The following is a 21,953-nucleotide window of genomic DNA, read 5'->3' as shown; positions in this document are numbered from 1 at the left end:
TGTCGGTGGTAGCAAGGAAGCTGGGGAAGATGGATTGGAATTTGGATGGGGAAGTTGATCCATGCACCAATGATCTCCCATGGTGGGATGCTAGTGTTAAAGATGAAGAAAAAGGAGTATATTGCAACATTACCTCCAATGGGAATGGTACTACTACTTGTCATGTTACTCGGATGTGAGTCACTTACTCTACTACTCTAATCCACTTGCTTAACTAGTCATTCTTGCAATTCAAAGGGGTCCGTCGATATGTATGCTCGGTCGACGAATGTTCTGTCGCTAGTATTTTGCTTTAGCGGGGCCGAAATCGGTTGCGGGGCGGGGACGGATCTATTTGAGCATCACAAGAGGCAATTGCCCTAGCTAAAAAAAATTATTTATATTATTTTGATCATTAATTTTTAAAATTTTTTAAAATTTTCTATATATTGCCCAGTCTCTAATTCTTAAAATATCTATATATGTATTTTTGTCCCGCCTATATAGAATTTCTGGCTCCGTTCCTACATGTATGTTGTATGTGTTGTTAATTGTACAGATGGCAAATAATAGCAAATTGTAAGATACCGGTGTTGACTATTCGATCACTAGGGAGTAACATTTTTTCGTTGTTGTTTTGATTTAACATAGAAATTGGTGTCAACTCTAATTTGTATGTGTTGTTAAATGACTTTCCATCAATGATAAATATTTCAATATTGTTGTTTTGCTTTAGCAATATCAGAATCAGTAGCAACGTTAATCCGTATGTGTTGTTATTAATTTATGGTCGATCTATATGTATTGTTAATTATAGTCTTATGAGAATTTTGAGTATGTTTAATGTACAATTGCAGTATTCTGAAGAATAATAATCTTAATGGGTCACTCCCCGTAGAGCTCGTTGGCCTCCCTTTCCTAGATGAAATGTAAGTACCTTATTACTCCCTCGGTCCGGTTTTAGGAGTCCCGGTTGAGTCGGACACATGTTTTAAGAAAAAAGTATTTGAGTGTGTAATAAATAAATATTGTAGTGGATGTTGGGATCCACTTTTAATTGAGTGTCCAATAAATAAATGTTATAGTGGATGTTGGGACCCACTTTTAACACTTTTTTATTAGTTGTAGTGGATATTGGAACCCACTTTTAACACTTTGTAGGCATTTTTTATTAATTTATCTCAACCGGGACTCCTAAAGCGGGACGCCCAAAATTGATCAACCGGGACTCCTAAAGCGGGACGGAGGGAGTATTATAGTTATTGTTAGTATTACTTTGAAACCGTTATTTACATTACTCCCTCCGTCCCAACTAAGTTGAGTCGCATTCCTTTTGAAATGTCTCAACTTAGTTGAGTTATTTCTCATTTTGATTAAAAACAAAACATCTAATCACTCTTATTTTATCCCATTACCACTTTATTCTCTCTTTATCGTCCATACTTTATTTCTCTATCCTATTTTTCAATACAATTTCTTAATCTTCGTGCCAAAAAAAATTAGTAAAGTGTGATTTTTTGTCGGATTTTAACTTAGAGATGGTCTTTCGTGTGCGCGAGCGCTCTTCCACACCGACAAATCATATAAAAATTAAAGTTGCATAATTTTAGAGTCATTTATTTATAAAAACGTACTCCCTCCGTCCCGGATAATTCGGTCCTGAGTTTTATTTTGAATTAGTCCCACATAATTTGTCCCACTTCACTTTTACCATTTTTTGGTAGTGACCCCATATTCCACTAACTCATTCCTACTCACATTTTATTATAAAACTAATATATAAAGGTAGGACCCACATTCCACTAACTTTTTCAACCTCACCATTTTCATTAAAGTCTAATTTTTTGTGTTTTACTTTATAAAAATATACTATTAATATGATTTGTGTTGTTATTTTAGTACTTTAAAAAATAGTAATTATTAGTATCACTAATTTATAAAATCATATTGTAATTTAATTATATTTCTAACTTCAAATAAATAGATAAAAGAATAAATCGACATTTTCATTTTAGAAAATTATAACAAAAGAATAAATAATTTAAAAAACACAAAAAGATATCCGTTTATTCAATATAGTCTTGGCGCGAGAATAAGCAAAGGTTTAACTGATTCGATGCAGAGACCTTACTCGGAACTTCATCAATGGCAGCCTCCCTCCAAATTGGAGCTCCATGGAATCCCTTCGAATAATGTAAGTGATTGCTAATCTCCCTCTCTAATTTCGTTTCCGAATTCAATCCCTAATTCCCCCCAAAGCAATCAAAATTAATTAGGGATCGATGCTTTTCCCCACTGCAGTTCTCTTCTGGGGAACCGTCTCTCCGGTCCAATTCCAAAAGAATACAGCAACATCACCTCGCTTGAAGAGCTGTACCAACATCTCTTCCTCTTTTACCATCAATTGCAGCTTCAATTTGTTTGCATTTACGGGTGTTTGTTTGTTGCTATGAAGGGTTTTGGAGGCTAATCAGTTTACAGGAAATGTGCCTGGGGAGATTGGGGATCTTCCTCGAATTAGAAGATTGTGAATAATTTAACCCTCTCTTCTATCCTTATTTTGGTGGTTAATAAATTATGAAGATTTTATTGCATTTTCCTCATGTAGGTTGTTTAATTCCAATAATTTCACTGGAGAGTTACCTCCTAGCCTTGCAAAACTTACCACTTTGACAGATTTGTAAGTTTCCTAACTCTACCTTAATTTCTTTTTGGGGTTTATCCATATAAATTATAAATAATTTCACTGGAGAGTTACCTCCTAGCCTTGCAAAACTTACCACTTTGACAGATTTGTAAGTTTCCTAACTCTACCTTAATTTCTTTTTGGGGTTTATCCATATAAATTATAATTGTAAGTGTTTGTACTTATTTATCTCAGTTGGTTGTATGCTTGATAGTAGAATCATGAAAATTTGAATTTTTTCCTAACTCTGAACCATACATTATGTACTAAAAATAATTGGGATGAAAGGTTACTGAGGGGACAAATTCAGGTTATCATTGTTTTTTTCGTTTGAATTCTTGATTTTGCTTCACGTGTAACCATCACTTGCATGCAGTCGAATTAGTGACAACAACTTCACAGGAAGCGTGCCAAATTATATCCAGAACTGGATAAATATCGAGAGAATGTAAGGCATTTGGTCATTTAATACACTCGCTCACTTTTTTCGGAATTCTGTACTTTTTTTTTCATCGACGACTTTAAACTTGAATCAATATCACAGGGAGATTCAGGCTAGTGGTCTGAGTGGACCGATCCCTTCCAACCTTACTTCTCTTACCAAGTTAACTGACCTGTGAGTTTGGTTTTAAAGGTTCGTCAATATGAAAGAAGATTTTCCTTTTTCTTTGTGACTCAATATCTGTATTTGCGATGATTCCACACTGCAGAAGAATCAGTGACCTCAATGGGAATCAATCAGATTTCCCCATTCTTAATACCTTTACTGATTGGCAACAAGTGTGAGTGCAATATTTGTCCATTGCTTTATTAGATTATAAGTCATTTCTTTTGTGCGACTCATTGGTTCTTATTGTGCAGGATATTAAGGAGTTGCAATATTGTAGGGGAACTACCGGGATATATTGAACAACTGAAGATTGACGATTCACTGTTAGTACAATGGTTTTTTTGGTGGCACTATTTTTTTTATGTATTATTGAAAGCTAAAATACATTTGATTCAGTGACAGTTGATGGCAATTTTAGTAATCTATTTAGAATCCAATCATTTAGATATATTTGGTCTGATTATTGGATGGTCCGTGCAAATTATTTCAATATAATCAGAAACCTTAAGCTTAAGTTGTCTTGTTTTGACTACTATTATTAAGAAAGGTTTGGAATGATTTGTGGCTGGAAAACATTGGTAACATTGCTACATACCAAAATGTTAATGTAAAGTAAAATACTATAACAACTTTATTCCTTACCATGACCTGTTGTTGTAGTTTCTTTAAAAATCACCATTTCTTGTGCAGAGATCTAAGTTTCAACAAATTAACAGGACAGATTCCTCAAAATCTTCGTGGTCAAAATGGAGACATGTAAGAGTTTGTCTGAAAACTTTCAGCATTTCTTTTTAGTTCTCTGAATCAAAGAGTAATAATGCTTTTTTATTTTGCTGTCCTGATATTTCATATGGTGCAGTTGTTGTCAATAGGGTCCGTAGTTGGTAATTATATGGCTCAACTCTCCTCGCATGATGATTTATGTCTACTTTGAGTGTTGGTAGTTCTGAATTTCAAATTTGGTTGAATTGCTAACCCTGAGATGTTTGTTTTCTAGCTACCTGACTGGGAACTTCCTTAACGGGACAGTGCCACAATTGATCGAAGATAAGGGAAAAATGTGAGGTTCCCTTTCCATCCCGAACTTAATATTTTATATTTCCCACTTATCATGGAAGTGGAATGATAATTGTTGCTCAAAATTCTTGTAGCAACATAGCTGATTGAAAGCTTACCATTTGACTGCAGCGACCTATCCTACAACAACTTCACATCTCTAAGTCCAGTACCAAATTGCGCGGGAAACAACCCGTGAGATTACTATTTAATGCTCATCGTTATGTGTACGCTGTGTCCAGATTTTCTATACTGACTTAGATATCGCCACTCATTTTCAGAAACTTGTTTGCCAACTCAAATGGAAACGCCAGGTGAGTTGCGGATTTCTCTTTGGTGCATTTTCACTTAAACATCGCATTATTCAATGTAGCATGAATCTTAATATCGCGTTCTTTTGGCAGTGGTACTCCCTATTGCGTAAATCCTCGGTGCAGGCCAAGTAAGTGACAACTCACTCGTATATAATGGACGATGTTTATTCAATTAGTCATCCTTGGAAACTGAATACACCTCCTTGGCAAACTAAAAGTTAGTTCATGATTAAGAATGGATTGCAGAGGTAAAAGTTCAAGATTTTGCTTATTTAGAAAAAAAAGAAGTTGTTTTTTGTGTTTTTATATGGGGGGGTGATGATAGGATCAAGCCGTTAAGGTAGTTTGTGTAAAACAACTCTAAATGTGTAAATTATTGAGGAATATTCCTACTCTAAAATTTCATAACATGTTTTTTTTTTCTCAGATGATTTCCACTCTTTCCATATAAATTGTGGAAGCAACCAAAACTATGGTGATTATCAAGCAGATATCAATTCTGGAAACTTCTACCAAGGTGAAAAATGGGGATTCAGCAGCACGGGAAAGTTCTGGAATCCTGAAACATATGGAAACAGTTTTTTTGCATCAAGCGACGTAAACATTTCAGGGCCGGAATCTAATCTTTACTCCACAGCACGCCTTTCCCCCCTCTCATTGACTTATTATGGATTTTGTTTAAGAAATGGAAATTACAATGTGAATCTCCACTTTGCGGAGATCATGTTCACTAATGACACAATTTACGGAAGGCGTGTTTTTGATATTTATATTCAGGTTCTCATCTAAACATCCCCCATTTATTTGCCAAACTCATTCTTGATGATTTTGAAAATATTGTAACTCAGGGAAAACTGGTTGAGAAGGATTTCAACATTGAGAAGGAAGCTGGTGCGGTATATAAACCAAAAACAATGTCCTATCCAGCATTTGTTGGTGATCACAACTTGGAGATCCGCTTTTATTGGGCTGGAAAAGGAACAACTTCTCTTCCTGATAGATCCGTATATGGTCCTCTCATTTCAGCCATATCTGTCGTACATGCTAGTAAGTTTGATCTGGTTCTAGCGATAGAACACATCAAAAAAACTAAAAAAGAAAACAAGTTCTTTTCTGCATGTTCTCATTTCGTTGGTTGCATTTGAATTTACCAGTTTCATTTTGTACTGGAAGTTTTCAAATATCTTCCGGCTATCCACCAAAATCTTAGTGCCGCTTTTAACAATTACATATTTGATGATAACTAATAAAGAGATTATGTTTGCATGTAATCTTACCCTACCCATATATTAATTTGTCCAGCTTATAAGCCTGGGAATGGGAGCATCTCGACAGGAGCCAAAGTTGGTATTGCGATGGCAGCTATTTGCGCACTTGTGTTGCTTGTGGCTATTCTGAGGTTGAAGGGCTGTTTGGGGGGCAAACACTCGATGTATCATGGTAATGGATTTTTTGGACATAGTAGATCCTATTTAATTTGTTTTTGCAAATTTAGTCCAACATTTTACAAATGTGATGTGAATTATTTCTTATACGGAACTTAGTAGTCGTGTGAACTGCTCTTTGATTTACACGAAGCTTCTTACAGATTTGAAGGGACTTGACCTAAACACGGGGAAATTTACTCTAAGGCAAATCAGAGCGGCCACAAACAATTTTGATCCTGCAAATAAGATTGGCGAAGGTGGATTTGGTCCCGTTTACAAGGTAATGACAGCTCAGTATCCATTACTTTCTAAATTCATTTCGCTATCAAGTCTGATGTTTTGTATATTTGAAGGGTGTTCTGTTAGATAAAACCATCATCGCTGTGAAACAGCTATCTTCCAAATCAAAGCAAGGTAACCGCGAATTCATAAATGAAATAGGCATGATTTCCGCCTTACAACATCCTCATCTCGTTAAGCTGTACGGATGCTGCATCGAAGGCAACCAGTTGTTGCTTGTCTATGAGTATTTGGAAAACAATAGCCTTGCTCGTGCATTATTTGGTACGTTTATACGATAACTTTAACATTATTACTTCTATCTTAATGTCATCCATGAACTAGTTTTCCCATGCCATGTTTTGTAACTTTTGTAAATTTCATTAATTACGTTCATCACTCTTTATAGGCCCAGAAGAACACCAATTGCATCTGGATTGGCCAATGAGGCAAAAGATCTGCATCGGGATAGCAAGAGGATTGGCTTACCTCCACGAGGAATCGAGGCTGAAAATCGTCCATCGCGATATCAAGGCTACTAACGTGCTTCTTGACAAAAACCTAGTCCCTAAAATATCTGATTTTGGGCTTGCGAAGCTGGATGAAGAAGACAACACCCACATAAGCACGCGCATTGCTGGAACTTTGTAAGCATAAATCAATCTGCACTCATTGTCCCTGCCTGAATTATTCATTGCCAAAACCAAAACTTATTCGTTATATATATGTGATTGCTAGTGGATACATGGCACCCGAATACGCAATGCGAGGATATTTGACTGATAAAGCCGACGTGTACAGCTTCGGAATTGTTGTTTTGGAAATTGTCAGTGGGAGGAGCAACAGTAGCATCAGGCCTAAGGAGGATAGCTTTTATCTTCTTGACTGGGTAACATTTTATAAAGGAAAACTACATATTTAATCATTTATGTTGTTTAACTTAATTATGCATCACATAAACAAAAAATGAAAAAAAATGGGCATGTGTTTCTTCAACTCAACATTCTGGACCAAGACTAATTTAACAGACCTCTTCCAATTTTCACTCAGGCTAATTCCTTGAAGGCGAGAGGAAACCTGTTGGAGCTAGTCGACCGGAGATTAGAGTCGAGCTTCAACAAGGAAGAGATCACTAGAGCTATCAACGTGGCGCTCATATGCACGAATGTTGTAGCTGCGGAAAGGCCGAGTATGTCAGCTGTAGTCAGCATACTCGAGGGGAAAGATGGCGTTCCAAAGTTCGTTTCTGAGTCGAGCTTCTCAGCTGGCAAGACGAAACCCGATGAAGTGGAAATGGGCGCATTTGATAGTGAGGTTGTTTCCGCGGATGCGCCGTGGAGTGGTTCTTCAACTTCTGCTGCTGATCTCTATCCAGTTGCCCTTGATACAAACTATTGGGAGAAGAGAGGTTTTTAGAGGTAACTTTTGCTGAAAAATGAAACTATCTTGTTGAATTTTTTACAGTATTATTGAGTTTGCGTTGTGACATTTTGAGTATTCTCATATTTGTCTATACAAGTTTTGTATTGATTAAATTATACAGATTAAACTGTATAGAATAAGTTGCCGACTTATTTGTCAGCACCAACTTACATTATTCATGGTATGTATAACATGATACCGATTTCTTTATTTAGTTACATTACTTCTTTACTGTCCTAATCAAATCCAAATCTAAACAAATCAATTCCTAACTTATTTGAATGAAAGAACAAAATAAAGATAACTAATGGATTAATTAATAAATCAATTAAGATATACTCCCTCCGTCCGCCATTAGGAGTCACATTCACGGGTGGCACGGGTTTTAACAAAATGTTAAGAAAAATGGGTGAAAAAAAATTAGTTGAATAGAGGTCTCACTTGTATATATTAGTTTTAAATGAAATGTGAGTGAAATGTGTTAGTGGAAGGTGAGACTCTATTACCATTTATGGTAAAAGTGAACCGGGACTTTTAAAAATATCCGGACGGACCCTGGACTAAGCGTTTATCTCGAAAATGATCATTTTTCACTGTTTCGTGACGAAAATACTCTTTTGGAGGGTTTTGAAGGATTTGGGCAATTTGGTCTTTTTACATTTTAAATCTGATATTATTTCAGTTATGTACTAAATCTGATATTATTTTAAAATTATCATCTTCTTCCCTTTTACTATCTTTTCAATATTAGATTTAATTTTATAAAATTAAATTTTAAATTTCAACTTTTAAATATCAATAAATTTTTTAATTATTAAAATTATTATTAAATAACAAATTAATAGTTTTAATCAATATTTGATAGTGTCTAATATTTAATCAATAAGGTACGACGACACCTTAGTTTTAATCATAAATAGATCATATAACACGATTTACGACAAAATAAATATTTATTTCGGACTAAATCGTGTTATATGATCTATTTATGATTAAATATTGATTAAAACTAAGGCGTCGTCGTACCTTATTGATTATATATTACACTATCAAGAATGATAATTTCGAAATAATATCAGATTTAGTACATCACTGAAATAATATCAAATTTAAAATGTAAAAAGACCAAATTGCCCAAACCCCCCAAAACCCCCCAAAAGGGTATTTTCGTCACGAAACAGTGAAAAAGACCATTTTCGAGATAAACGCTTAGTCCAGGGTTGTCTGAGGGGATATTTTTAAAGTCCAGGGTTCATTGGCGAGATAAACGCATAGTCCAGTGACTATTTTTGTAGTTCACTCTACCATTTATGGTAAAAGTGAACCGGGACTCTTATTTGCGGACGGACTAAAATGGAAAAACCGGAACTCTTATTCTGCAGACAGAGGGAGTATTTCGTATCTTGTAATCCTTCTCCATATCTTCCCCCATATAAGTGGATCCATAAAGGAGCTGCTATACATAAAAATTACTCCCTCCGTCTCCCATTGACATCAACTCCCTCCGTCTCCCATTGACATCAATTTCTTTTTTCTGCCTTTACCAATTAATTGACAATCTTTTTTTTTTTTTTACTATTTTTATTAATAGATCACAAATTTCACTAACTCATTTCATTCACATTTTATCATAAAATTAATAATCCATCCGTCCCAAGATAAGTGACTCATATTCCTTTTTGGGACGTCCCAAGGTAAGTGATTCATTTCCTTTTTTGGTACTCTCTCTCTTACTTTTTCTATCTACTTTATTAACTTTCCACTTTACTAACAAAACCTCATTTCCTTAAATCCCGTGCCGAAAAATTTGTGGTCACTTATCTTAGGACGGAGGGAGTATATAAAAGTAAGGCGTATATTCTACTAATTTTTTCCATCCACTTTCTACTATATTTTTTAAAAAGTTAAACGCTTTCAATTAATAGGGAGGGCGGACGGTGTTATATATGTGAATCTAAATCTTAATTTGTAATAAAACATTAAAAAAAATCTCTAGTGAAATATTATGCTACCATAATTCTCAACCATAAAGATATTATGCTACCATAATTCTCAATCATAAAGATACTACTTTTATGGTAAGAAATATTGAGACAAAAACGAAAGTCGAAACCCTAAATATGATGACACTCGACTTATAAAAATGGCATGATCAATCTCCTTTGTTCATAAGAATTTGTCTTTTTTCTTCCATCCATTTGTACCACTAATGGGGAGGCAAGATTTCCTCACAAATCTACCATCAGAAATCAGCATCAACATCCTCTCACGGCTCCTCATCCGAAGCATTTCAATCAGCATATGCGTCTGCAAATCATGGCTCGATCTTATTGAAATGCTATTGAAATGTTGGTAGTGATTTATTGAAAGCCAAATCATGATTTGCAGACGCATTTGCTAATTGAAATGCTTCGGATGGGGAGCCGTGAGAGGATGTTGGTGGTGATTTCTGATGGTAGATTTGTGAAGAAAGCTTGCCTCCCCATCAATGGTTGAAATTGATGGAAGAAAAACAAGAAATCCACAAATTCTTATGATCAAATTTTTTTTCCCCGGAAATTATAACAAGGCCAAGTGCATAACTAATTAGTACCCTCTAAATTGCTATTTTATGACAAGCTTCGATATTTTTATCTTGGTGGTATCATATGTAAATGGTGTATTTATAATTGTGACATTTGGTAATTTCGCGTTCATGGATTTCATTCTGAGTTGGGTTAAACACTTAGCAGATATGGGGGTCGACAACCTTATTTTTTATTTTATTTAAATTGTTTTCTCTATCAAAATTTATAATTTTATACTACCTCTGTTCCATAGTACTAGAGTCATTTTGTCATTTTGGTACGTTCCATTGTAACAGAGTCATTTATCTTTTTAGTAAAAGTCAATACGTTTTTCTATATCTACTTTACTCTCTCTTGCTTTTCTCTCTCTCTTCATTTCTCTACCTTTTTCATTTTCCACTTTATTATCCCTTTACTTTACTTAACTCTAACACAATTTTTCTTAATCTCTGTGCCGAAAAGAAAAGCCTCTATTATTGTGGAACGGATGGAGTATTTTGTATTAAAAACATAGTAAAGATGTGCATTATAAGGGAATTGGGAAGATAAAAACTAATTAAGTACTATATTATGATGAAACAATATTGAATTAAAATATAAATATTTATAAAAGCTAAAATGATGAAGAGATAAAAAAATGCTTTAATAAATTTGAAAGAAATAGAAAAAAGAAACATATGTGTGAATTGGTTAAGTTACAAATGCATTAGAATATTTAAAAAAATCTAAAATGATGAAAACGTAAAAAATGCATTAAAAGATTAGAAAAAACAGAAAAAATAAATATACATGTGAATTGTGTAGGTTTCACAATAAGAATCTATCATTATATGACCGTTATTTTTGAAACTTTTTAAATGTCAGTTTTGCTCTTTTTTGGCGGAAAACTGTGCATTATTTTCTACCATTTTTATGTTTTCTTTTCCACCATTTTTTGTCAAGTTAAAATCTAAACAAATCAATTACTAACTTATTTGAATAAAATAACAAAATAAAGTTAACTAATGGAATAATAATAAATCAATTAAGATATATTCCATATCTTGTAATCTTCTCCATATCTTCAATGAAGATATTTGTACGTATCATATTCACAATATGAGTTGGTGTGATTTTTTTTACAAGTGGATCCATGAAGGATCTATACATAGAAATTAATACAGTACTACTATATGTAATTCTAAATCTTAATTTATAATAAAACATAGAAAAAAAATCTATATTGGTGAAATATTATGCTACCATAATTCTAAACCATAAATATAGTATTTTTATGGTAAGAAATATTGAGACAAAAACGTAATTAGTGGAAACATTAAATATGGCAACACTCTTGACATATAAAAAGGGCATGATCGATCTCTTTTGTTCATAAGAATTTGATCATAAGAAATTGTCTATTTCTTCTTTTTCTTCCATCCATTTGTACCATTAATGGGGAGGCAAGATTTCTTCGCAAATCTACCATCAGAAATCACCACCAGCATCCTCTCACGGCTCCCTATCCGAAGTATTTCAATCACTAAATGCGTCTGCAAATCATGGCTCGATCTCTTCGAGTCGGACTATTTTGATTTCGTCAAATCCAAAATCAAAACCCCGTTCACCATATTTCGAAAGGAGAACCCTACTCGGTGCACCATTTGGGAATTTGATGACGAAGATAAAGCAGATGCTCTTCGCTTCCACTGCCTCACAGATATTCAAATCCCTCTCGATGTATGGGGATCATTTTGGGTTCAGCAAACTAATGGTTTGCTTCTTCTATGGACAGAAATGGATCGTCATAATTACATATGCAATCCTCTAACTCGTGAATATATCGATCTCGGCAGCCCTGATGTATCCCGAATGGGCGATGGGTTTTATTTTGGATTCGGTGTGAGCAAAAGTGGGCAATATAAGGTCGTCTGTGTCAATCCGGGTGCTGAGTATCATCATGTATACACCCTCGGAACAGGAACATGGAGGCGCATTGAAGCTGGCGCGACTTCTGGTTGTCGATTCGGTGACAATGACCCAGAAGATCATTACACTGTATATAATGGAAACCCCCATTGGATGGTATATAATATTGATAAAGATGATAAAACCTTTAGGATTTGGGCTTTTGATGTTGAAACAGAATCTTTTAGCATCTTCACTGCGCCCGATGCACGTGGACATGCTGGAGATGAAACTCTTTGGTGCTTGAGATTGAGTGTTTTGGGGGGCTGCCTTTGTTTGTCTTACTCTCTAGGCGAAAGCGAATATTTCGTCATCTGGTCGATGAAGGAATACCAAGTCGAGGAATCTTGGACCAAGCACCAGATTAGGATTGATTGTTATTGTAAGTTCGAAATGGAATATATGATTGTTGCTCCAATCAAAGTTTACAAAAATGGTGATGTTTTGATGTTTCTGGATGACGTATGCCTCGTCTACTACTCCAACAAGACGGAAACTACTCAACGAGTCGGTATGTTTGACATTACCCATGCCACCATTTTTACTCCTAGCCTTTTCTCACTCAAGAATTTTGGAGGCGAGAATGTGATCTCGTTTCAAACGCGTATGCAACCACAAGCACAAGTTGAGCAGATTGCGGACGAGGTAGAGCCGCCAGCCCCTGCTGGACGACCACAGCGCAACCGACGGCGCCCCAAGCGATACGAGGATTATGTTCCCCATTGAGCTTGTCCTTTTTATGTTTTATTTAATTAGTATTTAAGGTTATTTTGTTAGGACAACATATTTTAATTATTCAGTTGAGTCGGGCTTAATTCATGGGCCCGGTCATGTTTTGTACTTCCTCCGTCTCCAGATAAGTGAGCACAAACTTTTCGGCACGAGATTTAAGAAAATGAGATTTTGTTAGTAGAGTGGAAATACATGAAAATACAATGACTTTTGATATTTGTCTTTTTATTTTCTGTGGTACATGATAATAAGTTTGATCCGTTTCACTTTGTAATGGCAAAGAATTACAATCTCTCCCTAAAATCTCTCAGACAAAGTGGAGATTCGGGGACTCGTAGAGTCCCCGGATCTGGTTCCTCCGATCAATTTCAACTTGAAGATCTTGATTTCCGAGATTCTCTTGCTCCTCTAGAATCTTTATTGCTGACATCCTCGCTGATTCCGAACAATTAACAACACTTATTTTTTCAAGTGTAGGGATCTCTCCAATGTCCCAAGGAATCTCAACAAGTTTCTTTAAATTCAAAAGATAAAGCGTCTCCAACACTGGGAAATTGGACTTGTCTGCAATCCAACTAATCAGCTCATAACTATCAGAAATGGTAAGATGTTTCAAGCCACGAAATTCCTCTTTAACAAACTTCCACTCCGATCCTAACATCGCTTGCCCTTTCAAATGAAGAAGTTGAAGACGAGGCAAATAGGCAACCATTGCCATACCGCTCCATGCGATATAGCAATTGTCTAATGTGAGCTCGGTGAGGGAATTAGGCAGCGTGAGACTCCCGAAAAGATTGCCTACGCATTGCTCTCTCGTGCCACGTAAGCTTAGCGATTCAAGCTTGCTTAAGCGGACGACGTTATGCAGATGGAAAGACCAACCTAGCTCAGCATGCTCCTCAAAGGAGTGGTATGCAACATCCAATTCTCGAACGTTGGGTATTCGGACACACGCCTCTTCGGTGAGAATGAGATTGTCTACTGTCTTGAGTGTCTGTAAGTTGTGTAAAACAACTTTGTCGCGTGAAGGAGGATGAGGAAGACGCATGATTGGGTCGATATCGATGTGCCTAAGTTGCGGCATCTTCCAAATCTCGAATGGTACAACGACCGGAGACCAGTATTTCACAATCAACGTTTGCAGACTCCAACATAGTGATATCGACGAAGGAATCGACATGCTATTTATTTTGTAAGAGCGAGATACATAACGTAAGTTGACTCGTTTGAACGTATTTTCTAGGCTACTCTCGCGATCATCCACAACCACTCTCAGCAATCTAGACTTCAATGGCGCTCCGAATTGATTCTTTTCGTCTATCTCTCTTTGCAAACAATAGAAGTCTTCGTTCTCGGCCGTTTTTATGCATAGCTCTCTTACAAGATCATGAAGGCAATAATAGAGAACTTTCTTGTGTTTCGTCAACTCACCAACTAAAAGAAGATTCCTATCGACAAGTTCCTTTATGTAACTCTCCGCAACTTGTTCCAAACTTCGGTTTTTAGTTCGTTTTATAAATCCCTCAGCGACCCATAACTTAATAAGACGCGACACGTCTATCTTATGGTCTTCAGGAAATAATCCCAAGTAGAGAAAACATGATTTCAACCAAACAGGCAAATGCTTGTAACTCATATAAAGTATGCTAGAAGGTTTGCTGCCCTCACTTGAATATTCAAGAACCAAGCTCTTGTCTTTCGCGATTTCCTCCCAATACTCTTGTGTCCTCGGTGATTTTCCAAGAAGCCCTCCTATCACTCGGATCGCAAGTGGAAGTCCTCTGCATTTTCGGACAATCTTCTCCGCGATTCCTTCCAATTGAGGAGGACAGTTTTGTTCTGCAAATGTCACTTCACAAAAAAGGTCCCAACTATGTTTATAATCAAGAAAATCAACAAAAAGTGAGGAGGAGCCAAAGTAATTAACCACTTCTTGTTGACGGGTTGTCACAACAATTCGGCTTCCATTACCGTTTTCTGGGAAGAAAGACTTTATCTTTTCCCAAGCCGCGACACTCCACACATCATCCAGTACAATCAAATATCTCCGACCATATAAAGTTCGATGTAACTCTTCACCTAATTCATCATCATCTTTATTACTTGACCCCCCAAGGCAAGAAAGTGCTTGTGAAAGCATATCACTTTCACTATATTCTTGAGATACAGTGACCCAAGCACGAACATCAAAATGATACACCACAAGTGAATTTTCATAAACGTTTCTGGCAAGAGTGGTCTTACCAATTCCTCCCATTCCGACAATCGGGAGTATCCTCCGGGAATCATATCCAATGAGCTCATCCAGAAGCTGCGCCACATAGCGGTCGAACCCCAGCATGGTAGTCTTCTTAGCTGCACAACGAGCTGAAGATGACGATGGCGGTGGTGATGGACGACGCATGGATCTTACGAATCCAGTTTCCTCTTTAAACTTGATGACTTTTTCCTTGATGTAGCTCATCTCTTGTACCATTTTCTCAAGACGACGGAGCTGCATCTTTACACTCTTGGTAGTATATTTACCACGAATTCGATCAGCAGCTTCGACTTCGATTAAGTCTTCAGCCTCATGAGCTGCATCCGCGACTCGCCTCATCAGATTTTCAGCTTCTGAATAATTCTCCACAAAATCGACAAGGAAATCAACAATTTCGCGAAGAGATTGGAGCTGGTAGTTTTCGAAACAAGTCGAGAGGTGAGGATGAATCAGGATCAGATCCATAGTATTCAACAACGACACTAGAGAAGCATAAGCCGTCGCCGCCATTTACTATGTAAGGACTCTGTTTTTTTCTGGTTTGATCAAATTTTGTTGTTTGTCTCGGCAAAATCAAAGGAGGAAGGAAGGCTGAGAAGTTGAGAGGAGAGGAAGGATCAATAATGCAGAGAAAGAATCTGGAAAGATAAAGAAGAAAACAGATTGATCTTGGATATTCTACAACTCGCCATTGGAGGAGAAATAATTAATAGACTTTTTTCAATGTTATGTTATTATTATGGTACGACTCTGTGAGAGTGATAAATGAGAATCAAGAGCTTGCTTGTGGACCAAGCACTTGCATGGTCCCGTGCCTTCCAGAGCTTCAGACCTGCTGGCATGAACTTCTCTTTGGCCAGTTTGATGAATAGGAACTGCAATTCCGAGTTGATTCACCCAGTCCATGTGATACGTGCAGGTATCTTTTTTGTTCCATTTTTCGACCTGCGGGTATCTTTGATCCTTCTTCGTCAAAGCTCCTCCTACAAGAGCAAACCAACACTAAAATATGCCTCTAAACCATGAAAACGTGAATCCACATCAGTTGTGCGTTAAAAATTACAGTTCTTTTATTAAAACTGAAATGTGTAAATTATGAAATTGTGTAGAAGAGACAACGTGTGTAGAAATGCTTAATAAAAGAGAATCAAAATGCATGTTTGTCATTCCAAATTACCCGCAGATCTGAAGATTTGGGAATGTGTAGTGTTCTGAAGATTTGGTGAGTTGCTCCCAATTACGACTTGAAGGGCTTGATTTCCGAGATCCTCTTTGTTCCTCTCAGTATCTTTATTGCTGACATTTCTACTGATTCTGAACAACCAAGAGACAGTTATCTTTTCAAGTGGGTATCTCTCAATATCCAAAGGTGCTATCTCATGCAGAAGAATGTAAACTATCGAGATGAAGAGTCTCCAACAATGGAAAATTGGACCTGTCCCAATCCAATGAATTAGACTTATATTCATAGATATGGTCAGATGTTTCCAAGCTTGGAAATTTCTCATCAACAAAATTCCATTCCGATCCTTTAACTGCAATTCCTTTCAATTCAAGAAGTCGGAGATGAGGCAAACGAGGCAATCATTTCCATGCCACTCCACGCCATATAGCATTCCACCAAAGTGAGCTCCTCAAAGAACTCCGGCAGTTTTAATAAAATCACCCACAGATGGAACTCCTATGAAGCATTGAATCGTTAGTGATTTCAAGCTTGCTTAAGCGGACAATATTATTCAGACGGAAACACCGCTCAATGTCACATGCAATATTCAATTCTTGCAACAATGTTGGGTATTCTGTTTACCACATCTCCTTGCTGAAAATGGCGATTCTTTGGCTATTTTAAGTGTCCGTAAGTTTTGTAAAACAAAGACATCACCAGCAACAGGAGGTTTAAAAACGGCGATTTCTAATATCTATATGCCTAAGTTGTGGCATCTTCAGATCTCCGGATAGTAAAACAACTGTAGGACTATATGACACAATCAAAGTTTGCAGACTCCAACATAGTGATATTGACAGAAGAATGACACTAAATTGTGGACATTCATGGTCTATATAAGCGCCAAGTTGATATGTCAAGAGAGAATTTTCTAGTACTACTCTCGCCCAAATTTTACCAACAGACACTTTCAACAATCTAGACTTAAAATGGGGCTTTTCACTTTTCACAACTGATATTAGAGGCCTGAAAGCTTGATGGCTTTTCTCAAGTTAGAGGGTCTCTTTGGACACAATAAAAGTTTTCTATGTTTGCTGTCTTTATGCACAGCTCTCGTACGAGATCATGAAGGCAATAACTTAAAACTTTATCGTGTTCATTCGACTTACCAACTAAAAGAAGATTCCTATCAACAAGCTCCTTCATGTAACTCTCAGCGACTTGTTCCAAAGTCTGGTTTTCAGTTGGTTTTATGAAGCCCTCCGCAACCCACATCTTGATAAGACGGGACACGTCTATTAGATGGTCTTCTGGGAATAGCCCCATGTAAAGAAAGCATGATCTCAACCAAACAGGCATGTACTTGTAACTCATATACAAGATGTTGTATGGTTTGTCGCCATCATCTGAATATTCCATGACCAAGCTCTTGTCTTTTGCGATTTCCTCCCAATGCTCTTGCGTCCTTGGTCCTTTTCCAAGAAGCCCCCCGAGCACAAGGATTGCAAGTGGAAGTCCTTTGCATTTTTTGACAATCTTCTCTGCTATACCTTCGAGTTGAGGAGGGCATTTTTGTTCTGCAAATGTTGCTTCGCAAAAAAGGTTCCAACTATTTTCATAATCAAGAAAACCCACAGCGAGTGAAGAGGAGCCGAAGTAATCAACCAATTCTTGTTGCCTGGTGGTCACAATAATTCGGCTTCCATTACCATTTTCTGGGAAGGAATTCCGTATCTCTTCCCAGGCCTTAACACTCCACATATCATCCAATACAATCAGATATCTCCGACCAAATAAATACTTATGTAACTTTATACCTAGTTCATCATCAGTTATATTCCCGGATTGCCCAAAGCATGAAAGTGCTTGTGACAGCATATGAGTTGCACTATATTCTTGAGACACAGTAACCCAAGCACGAACATCAAAACGATATAACACGAGTGAATTTTCATAGACATTCCTGGCAAGAGTGGTCTTACCAGCGCCTCCCATTCCAACAATTGGGAGTATTCGGCGATGAGAATCATGCCCGGTGAGCTCATCCAGAAGCTGCTCCATGTAGCCGTCAAATCCCAGCATGGTACCTAATCTTACTGACTGTTTAACTAATTATGAATGGTGCAAGTTAGTTTATGATCAAGACCACAGTAAAACAACTCTGTTTGCAAATTGCATACAATATTAACAAGTAGGAATTCAACATTATTTGGTAAGAATACTCATATTCATAGCCCTACAAAACTAGCTAATGTGACATAGGACACAGTATAAGTGAAAAGTAATATTGCAGAGGGGTTACTCAAAACAAATTTTCACCACCGGGGGAGCGTGCAGGTAAGGAGATGATACCGGGCACGATGGCAGCAGAATCGGGCACGAAGGCAGCAGAATCGGATGGGGTCTGAGGAATCTTGGGCCAGGCAAGCCCGGATGCTGTCGGGGAAGATGGAACCTCTGGCACCGTCCAGAAAGCATTCGGCGACTGACCCAGACACTCGTCACCCTCGACCTCCAAATCAGTAACTCTCAGGAGAGACGAGCGATCCGACTGTAACATACAATTATTTGAAGGTGGCATTAAGTTTATATAACAAAATATAGAAATACAATTCAAGAACCATATTCCTCTTCATTTCAAAGAAATAAGATTAATGGGTAACGGCATTCCAAATACTCCCTCTGTTCCCGCAAGCAGGTGTCTCACTTTCTTTTTTATTCTAGATGTCACACTTTCATTTTTTGGAAAATGTAAACCTAAACTATCATCAATACATTCAATTATCTTTTCTATTTCATTAATACTCTAATCACATTTTTCTCTCCCTACCTAAACACACTAAACAACAACTCATAAATCTTGTGATGTGCCACCCAACAAGTGTGAAGAAACTGTAATTGAAGAAAAAAAGTAAAACTATATTTAAAAAAAATTAAAATGGTACCCAACGGGACACCGAATCTCAACTGCCCTAACCTCCATCATCACTGTAGTGGGATCAAATAAAATCACCATTAATAGAAAACCCATTTAAATGTATTCAGTTTTACCACTTATGAAATCATCAAGCTTTATCAAACTAGACAGAAAAACTAGATGTTAAAACCATTCAACCTTATAAAATGACACCATTAAATCTTATGTTATACATCTTTCAAAGGTTTCTCTGACACAATACCTTGAGCTATCACTTCACATCAAATGAGTATGCCACTTCTAATCTTTAGATTACTCTACAATCGGGAATATCATCCATGCTCAGTAAATATTATGGCAATAACAAGATGGAAAAGAGTAGAATCTAATCGAAAATCATCATCTTTCTGTCCAAAACGCATATTTGTACGAGCAGAACGTACCTTGGATAGCGCAGGATCCATGAACTCAAGACCGGAGTCCCCAAGCTCAAGGAATTCATCCAACTCCCACTGTGAAAAGCTTTTAGTTTTCGAGCTGCCCAGAATAGGCAGCTTCGACAATGAAATATCCCCACCTACAGTGGTTTGGACAGGCAGAGTTTTATTGGATTGATCAGTTGCTGCTACCTGCATGGTAGTACTCCTCGGAGCAAGAGGGGGGTTTGATCCTGAGGTTTTATCGATTGATTGAGAACGTTTAGTCCCTGAGGACACTGGTGGATCAAGTTTGGCTGCTTCGAGGCCTACTTTAACTCCAGTGAGCAAGAACCTCTGATGAGCAGAGACCAAACGATTTGCAGTGTGCGTAGCAATATCACATCTTCTGCAAAGTAGAGCTCGGTCCTCAAGGCAAAAGAAGTATCCTGCTGTTTCCTTCATACATGGAATTCAAATATCAAAACCTATTGCTAAGTCGAAGAAAATAATAATTTGTTCTAAATTGTTAGCATATTGGCCGTTAGAAGCTAGAGATGAAGAAGAAGCTGCGATAGTTATACTTTGAAGCAACGTGCTTTTATTAACAAACGCGTGCTTTTCCTTTTTCTCTATTTATTTAACTGAATCAACATCATATCAACAAGAAGTAGCAGTTAAAACCACCATTTTCATCTGATAGATCCGCCTCCTTCCAAAATTATGTCTTGAACGTGTCACGAATTTTTTAAGAATACATCAAACAAACGTTAACGTTGTTTTATGGTAAAATTGCAACTTTACCTATTCAAAGTAAAAAAAAAACTCTCATTTCCCGCTCATTCGCTTAACTCAAACCATTTCCATCAAGTAGATCTTCCTTCTTCCAAAACCATGTTCCGTGCCGCCATGTCTACTTATTAGCTAGTCTTCAACTCAACGTCTATTTTATCGTTCGTTCACTTCATATCGCAAATCATTTAAATCTAATAAATCTACCTCCTTCTGAAATAATGTTCTCCAATATTTCTACAGATTAGCTAGTCTTCAACTAAACATCTATGGAAGCTCGAATCTCCAACAGCTATAACTCACGACAGTTCAATTTCCATCGAAAACGCTACAAAAAAGCTAAGTATATACGATTAAGTAAATCTAATAAATCTACCTCCTTCTGAAATAATGTTCTCCAATATTTCTACAGATTAGCTAGTCTTCAACTAAACATCTATGGAAGCTCGAATCATCAATTTCCATCGAAAACGCTACAAAAAGGTAAGTATAGTCATTCAATTCAATCAGGTTTTGTTCATAGCTTCAAACAACCCAAACATCAAACACATTGAATGCAGAAAACAGAACAGTCAACCGAGATCTGCAAAATTCGAGATCGATCTCACCTGGCACACGTCACACTTGGGCATCTTCGACGAAGAAGCGGAGAGAGGAACCCTCTGGTGCTTGCCAGAGAGCCTGTTGGCGGCGTGCACCTTCTGATCGCAGTCGGCGCACATCGCCGCGTCGTCGGCGCAGCAGAGCACCGTCGCCTCCGCCGCCTCGCAGACGCTGCACTGGATCTTCATTGATTTTTGGTGAAGAGGTGGGGCTGATCGGGAGAGAGAAGATGGTGCGGGCGGTGGGGAATAGTTGCTTTTGCGCATGAGGTTGATACTTGTAGAAAGCGGGTGATCACAAGTGTCGATGTGTGCGCAGTTTGGCAGGATGTGAGGTGAAGTAATCGGATTATTGGGAAAATCATAAAGTTTGGATGATTCTCGATATTAATATATATACGAAAATCGGATTATCGGGAAAATCATGAAGTCTGGATGATTCTCGATATTAATATATATACGAAAATCGGTTTATCGGAAAAATCACGAAGTTTGGATGATTCTCGATATTAGTATATGTACGAAAATCTCATTTATGAGAAAAATCATGATGTTTGGATGATTCTGATATTAATATATATACGAAAATCGGTTTATCGGAAAAATCACGAAGTTTGGATGATTCTGATATTAGTATATGTACGAAAATCTGTTTATGAGAAAAATCATGATGTTTGGATGATTCGATATTAATACATGTACGAAAATCGATTATCGGGAAAATCATGATGTTTGGATGATTCTCGATATCAATATATGTATTTTAAAATCGGTTTATCGAA

At 37.1% G+C, this 21,953-nt stretch overlaps 5 protein-coding genes across 6 annotated transcripts; 2 read left to right on the top strand and 3 right to left on the bottom strand.

The window, feature by feature from the left end:
* Window positions 1–7,987, top strand: LOC125205620 (probable leucine-rich repeat receptor-like serine/threonine-protein kinase At3g14840). Of its 2 annotated transcripts, XM_048104665.1 has the most exons (23): window positions 1–175; window positions 837–908; window positions 2,102–2,173; window positions 2,281–2,352; window positions 2,435–2,506; window positions 2,588–2,659; window positions 3,042–3,113; window positions 3,210–3,281; window positions 3,376–3,447; window positions 3,527–3,598; window positions 3,966–4,031; window positions 4,273–4,335; window positions 4,464–4,526; window positions 4,613–4,645; window positions 4,736–4,773; window positions 5,073–5,422; window positions 5,494–5,692; window positions 5,948–6,085; window positions 6,234–6,352; window positions 6,426–6,636; window positions 6,761–6,998; window positions 7,090–7,240; window positions 7,402–7,987. In XM_048104665.1, exons 1-23 carry the CDS (start codon window positions 30–32, stop codon window positions 7,765–7,767), a joined length of 2,829 nt encoding a protein of 942 aa, XP_047960622.1. In that variant the 5' UTR covers window positions 1–29; the 3' UTR covers window positions 7,768–7,987. The 2 variants fall into 2 exon arrangements, with proteins under 2 accessions (XP_047960622.1, XP_047960623.1); XM_048104666.1 differs by lacking the exons at window positions 1–175; window positions 837–908; window positions 2,102–2,173; ... (1 more) ...; window positions 2,435–2,506; window positions 2,588–2,659 and adding an exon at window positions 2,730–2,774.
* A 3,787-nt stretch (window positions 7,988–11,774) lies between these two features.
* On the top strand, window positions 11,775–13,013 carry LOC125207062 (putative F-box protein At3g52320). The gene has a single exon (XM_048106265.1). The coding sequence runs from the start codon at window positions 11,775–11,777 to the stop codon at window positions 13,011–13,013; it is 1,239 nt and encodes a 412-aa protein (XP_047962222.1).
* Window positions 13,014–13,326: 313 nt separating this feature from the next.
* On the bottom strand, window positions 13,327–15,977 carry LOC125207061 (putative late blight resistance protein homolog R1B-16). The gene is made up of 2 exons (XM_048106264.1): window positions 14,991–15,977; window positions 13,327–14,870 (listed from the first exon to the last, which is right to left on the bottom strand). The coding sequence occupies exons 1-2, from the start codon at window positions 15,787–15,789 to the stop codon at window positions 13,327–13,329; spliced, it is 2,343 nt and encodes a 780-aa protein (XP_047962221.1). The 5' UTR covers window positions 15,790–15,977.
* A 1,514-nt stretch (window positions 15,978–17,491) lies between these two features.
* On the bottom strand, window positions 17,492–18,533 carry LOC125207060 (putative late blight resistance protein homolog R1A-10). Its single transcript, XM_048106263.1, has one exon. It carries the CDS (start codon window positions 18,524–18,526, stop codon window positions 17,492–17,494), a length of 1,035 nt encoding a protein of 344 aa, XP_047962220.1. The 5' UTR covers window positions 18,527–18,533.
* A 62-nt stretch (window positions 18,534–18,595) lies between these two features.
* LOC125203858 (B-box zinc finger protein 22-like) lies at window positions 18,596–21,418 on the bottom strand. Its single transcript, XM_048102357.1, has 3 exons — window positions 21,178–21,418; window positions 19,805–20,236; window positions 18,596–18,995 (listed from the first exon to the last, which is right to left on the bottom strand). The coding sequence occupies exons 1-3, from the start codon at window positions 21,358–21,360 to the stop codon at window positions 18,747–18,749; spliced, it is 864 nt and encodes a 287-aa protein (XP_047958314.1). The 5' UTR covers window positions 21,361–21,418; the 3' UTR covers window positions 18,596–18,746.
* Between the last annotated feature and the right edge of the window lie 535 nt (window positions 21,419–21,953).

This window comes from Salvia hispanica, chromosome 2 (assembly GCF_023119035.1).
Source record: "Salvia hispanica cultivar TCC Black 2014 chromosome 2, UniMelb_Shisp_WGS_1.0, whole genome shotgun sequence".
Taxonomy (NCBI): Eukaryota; Viridiplantae; Streptophyta; class Magnoliopsida; order Lamiales; family Lamiaceae; genus Salvia; species Salvia hispanica.
The sequence above is the reverse complement of the archived record's forward strand: the minus strand, read 5'-3'. Positions and strand labels throughout refer to the sequence as shown.

Coding starts and splice junctions, on each gene's coding strand:
- LOC125207062 (XM_048106265.1), top strand. CDS start 11,775: ATGGGGAGGCAAGATTTCTTCGCAAATCTACCATCAGAAATCACCACC.
- LOC125207060 (XM_048106263.1), bottom strand. CDS start 18,526: ATGCTGGGATTTGACGGCTACATGGAGCAGCTTCTGGATGAGCTCACC.
- LOC125207061 (XM_048106264.1), bottom strand. CDS start 15,789: ATGGCGGCGACGGCTTATGCTTCTCTAGTGTCGTTGTTGAATACTATG. Junction 14,871..14,990: donor GTCTTTCTTCCCAGAAAACG/GTAATGGAAGCC, acceptor TTTTTTGTGAAG/TGACATTTGCAGAACAAAAC.
- LOC125205620 (XM_048104665.1), top strand. CDS start 30: ATGGATTGGAATTTGGATGGGGAAGTTGATCCATGCACCAATGATCTC. Junction 3,114..3,209: donor TGGATAAATATCGAGAGAAT/GTAAGGCATTTG, acceptor TCAATATCACAG/GGAGATTCAGGCTAGTGGTC. Junction 5,423..5,493: donor TTTTTGATATTTATATTCAG/GTTCTCATCTAA, acceptor ATTGTAACTCAG/GGAAAACTGGTTGAGAAGGA.
- LOC125203858 (XM_048102357.1), bottom strand. CDS start 21,360: ATGAAGATCCAGTGCAGCGTCTGCGAGGCGGCGGAGGCGACGGTGCTC. Junction 20,237..21,177: donor CCAAGTGTGACGTGTGCCAG/GTGAGATCGATC, acceptor CCATGTATGAAG/GAAACAGCAGGATACTTCTT. Junction 18,996..19,804: donor TGGATCCTGCGCTATCCAAG/GTACGTTCTGCT, acceptor TGTATGTTACAG/TCGGATCGCTCGTCTCTCCT.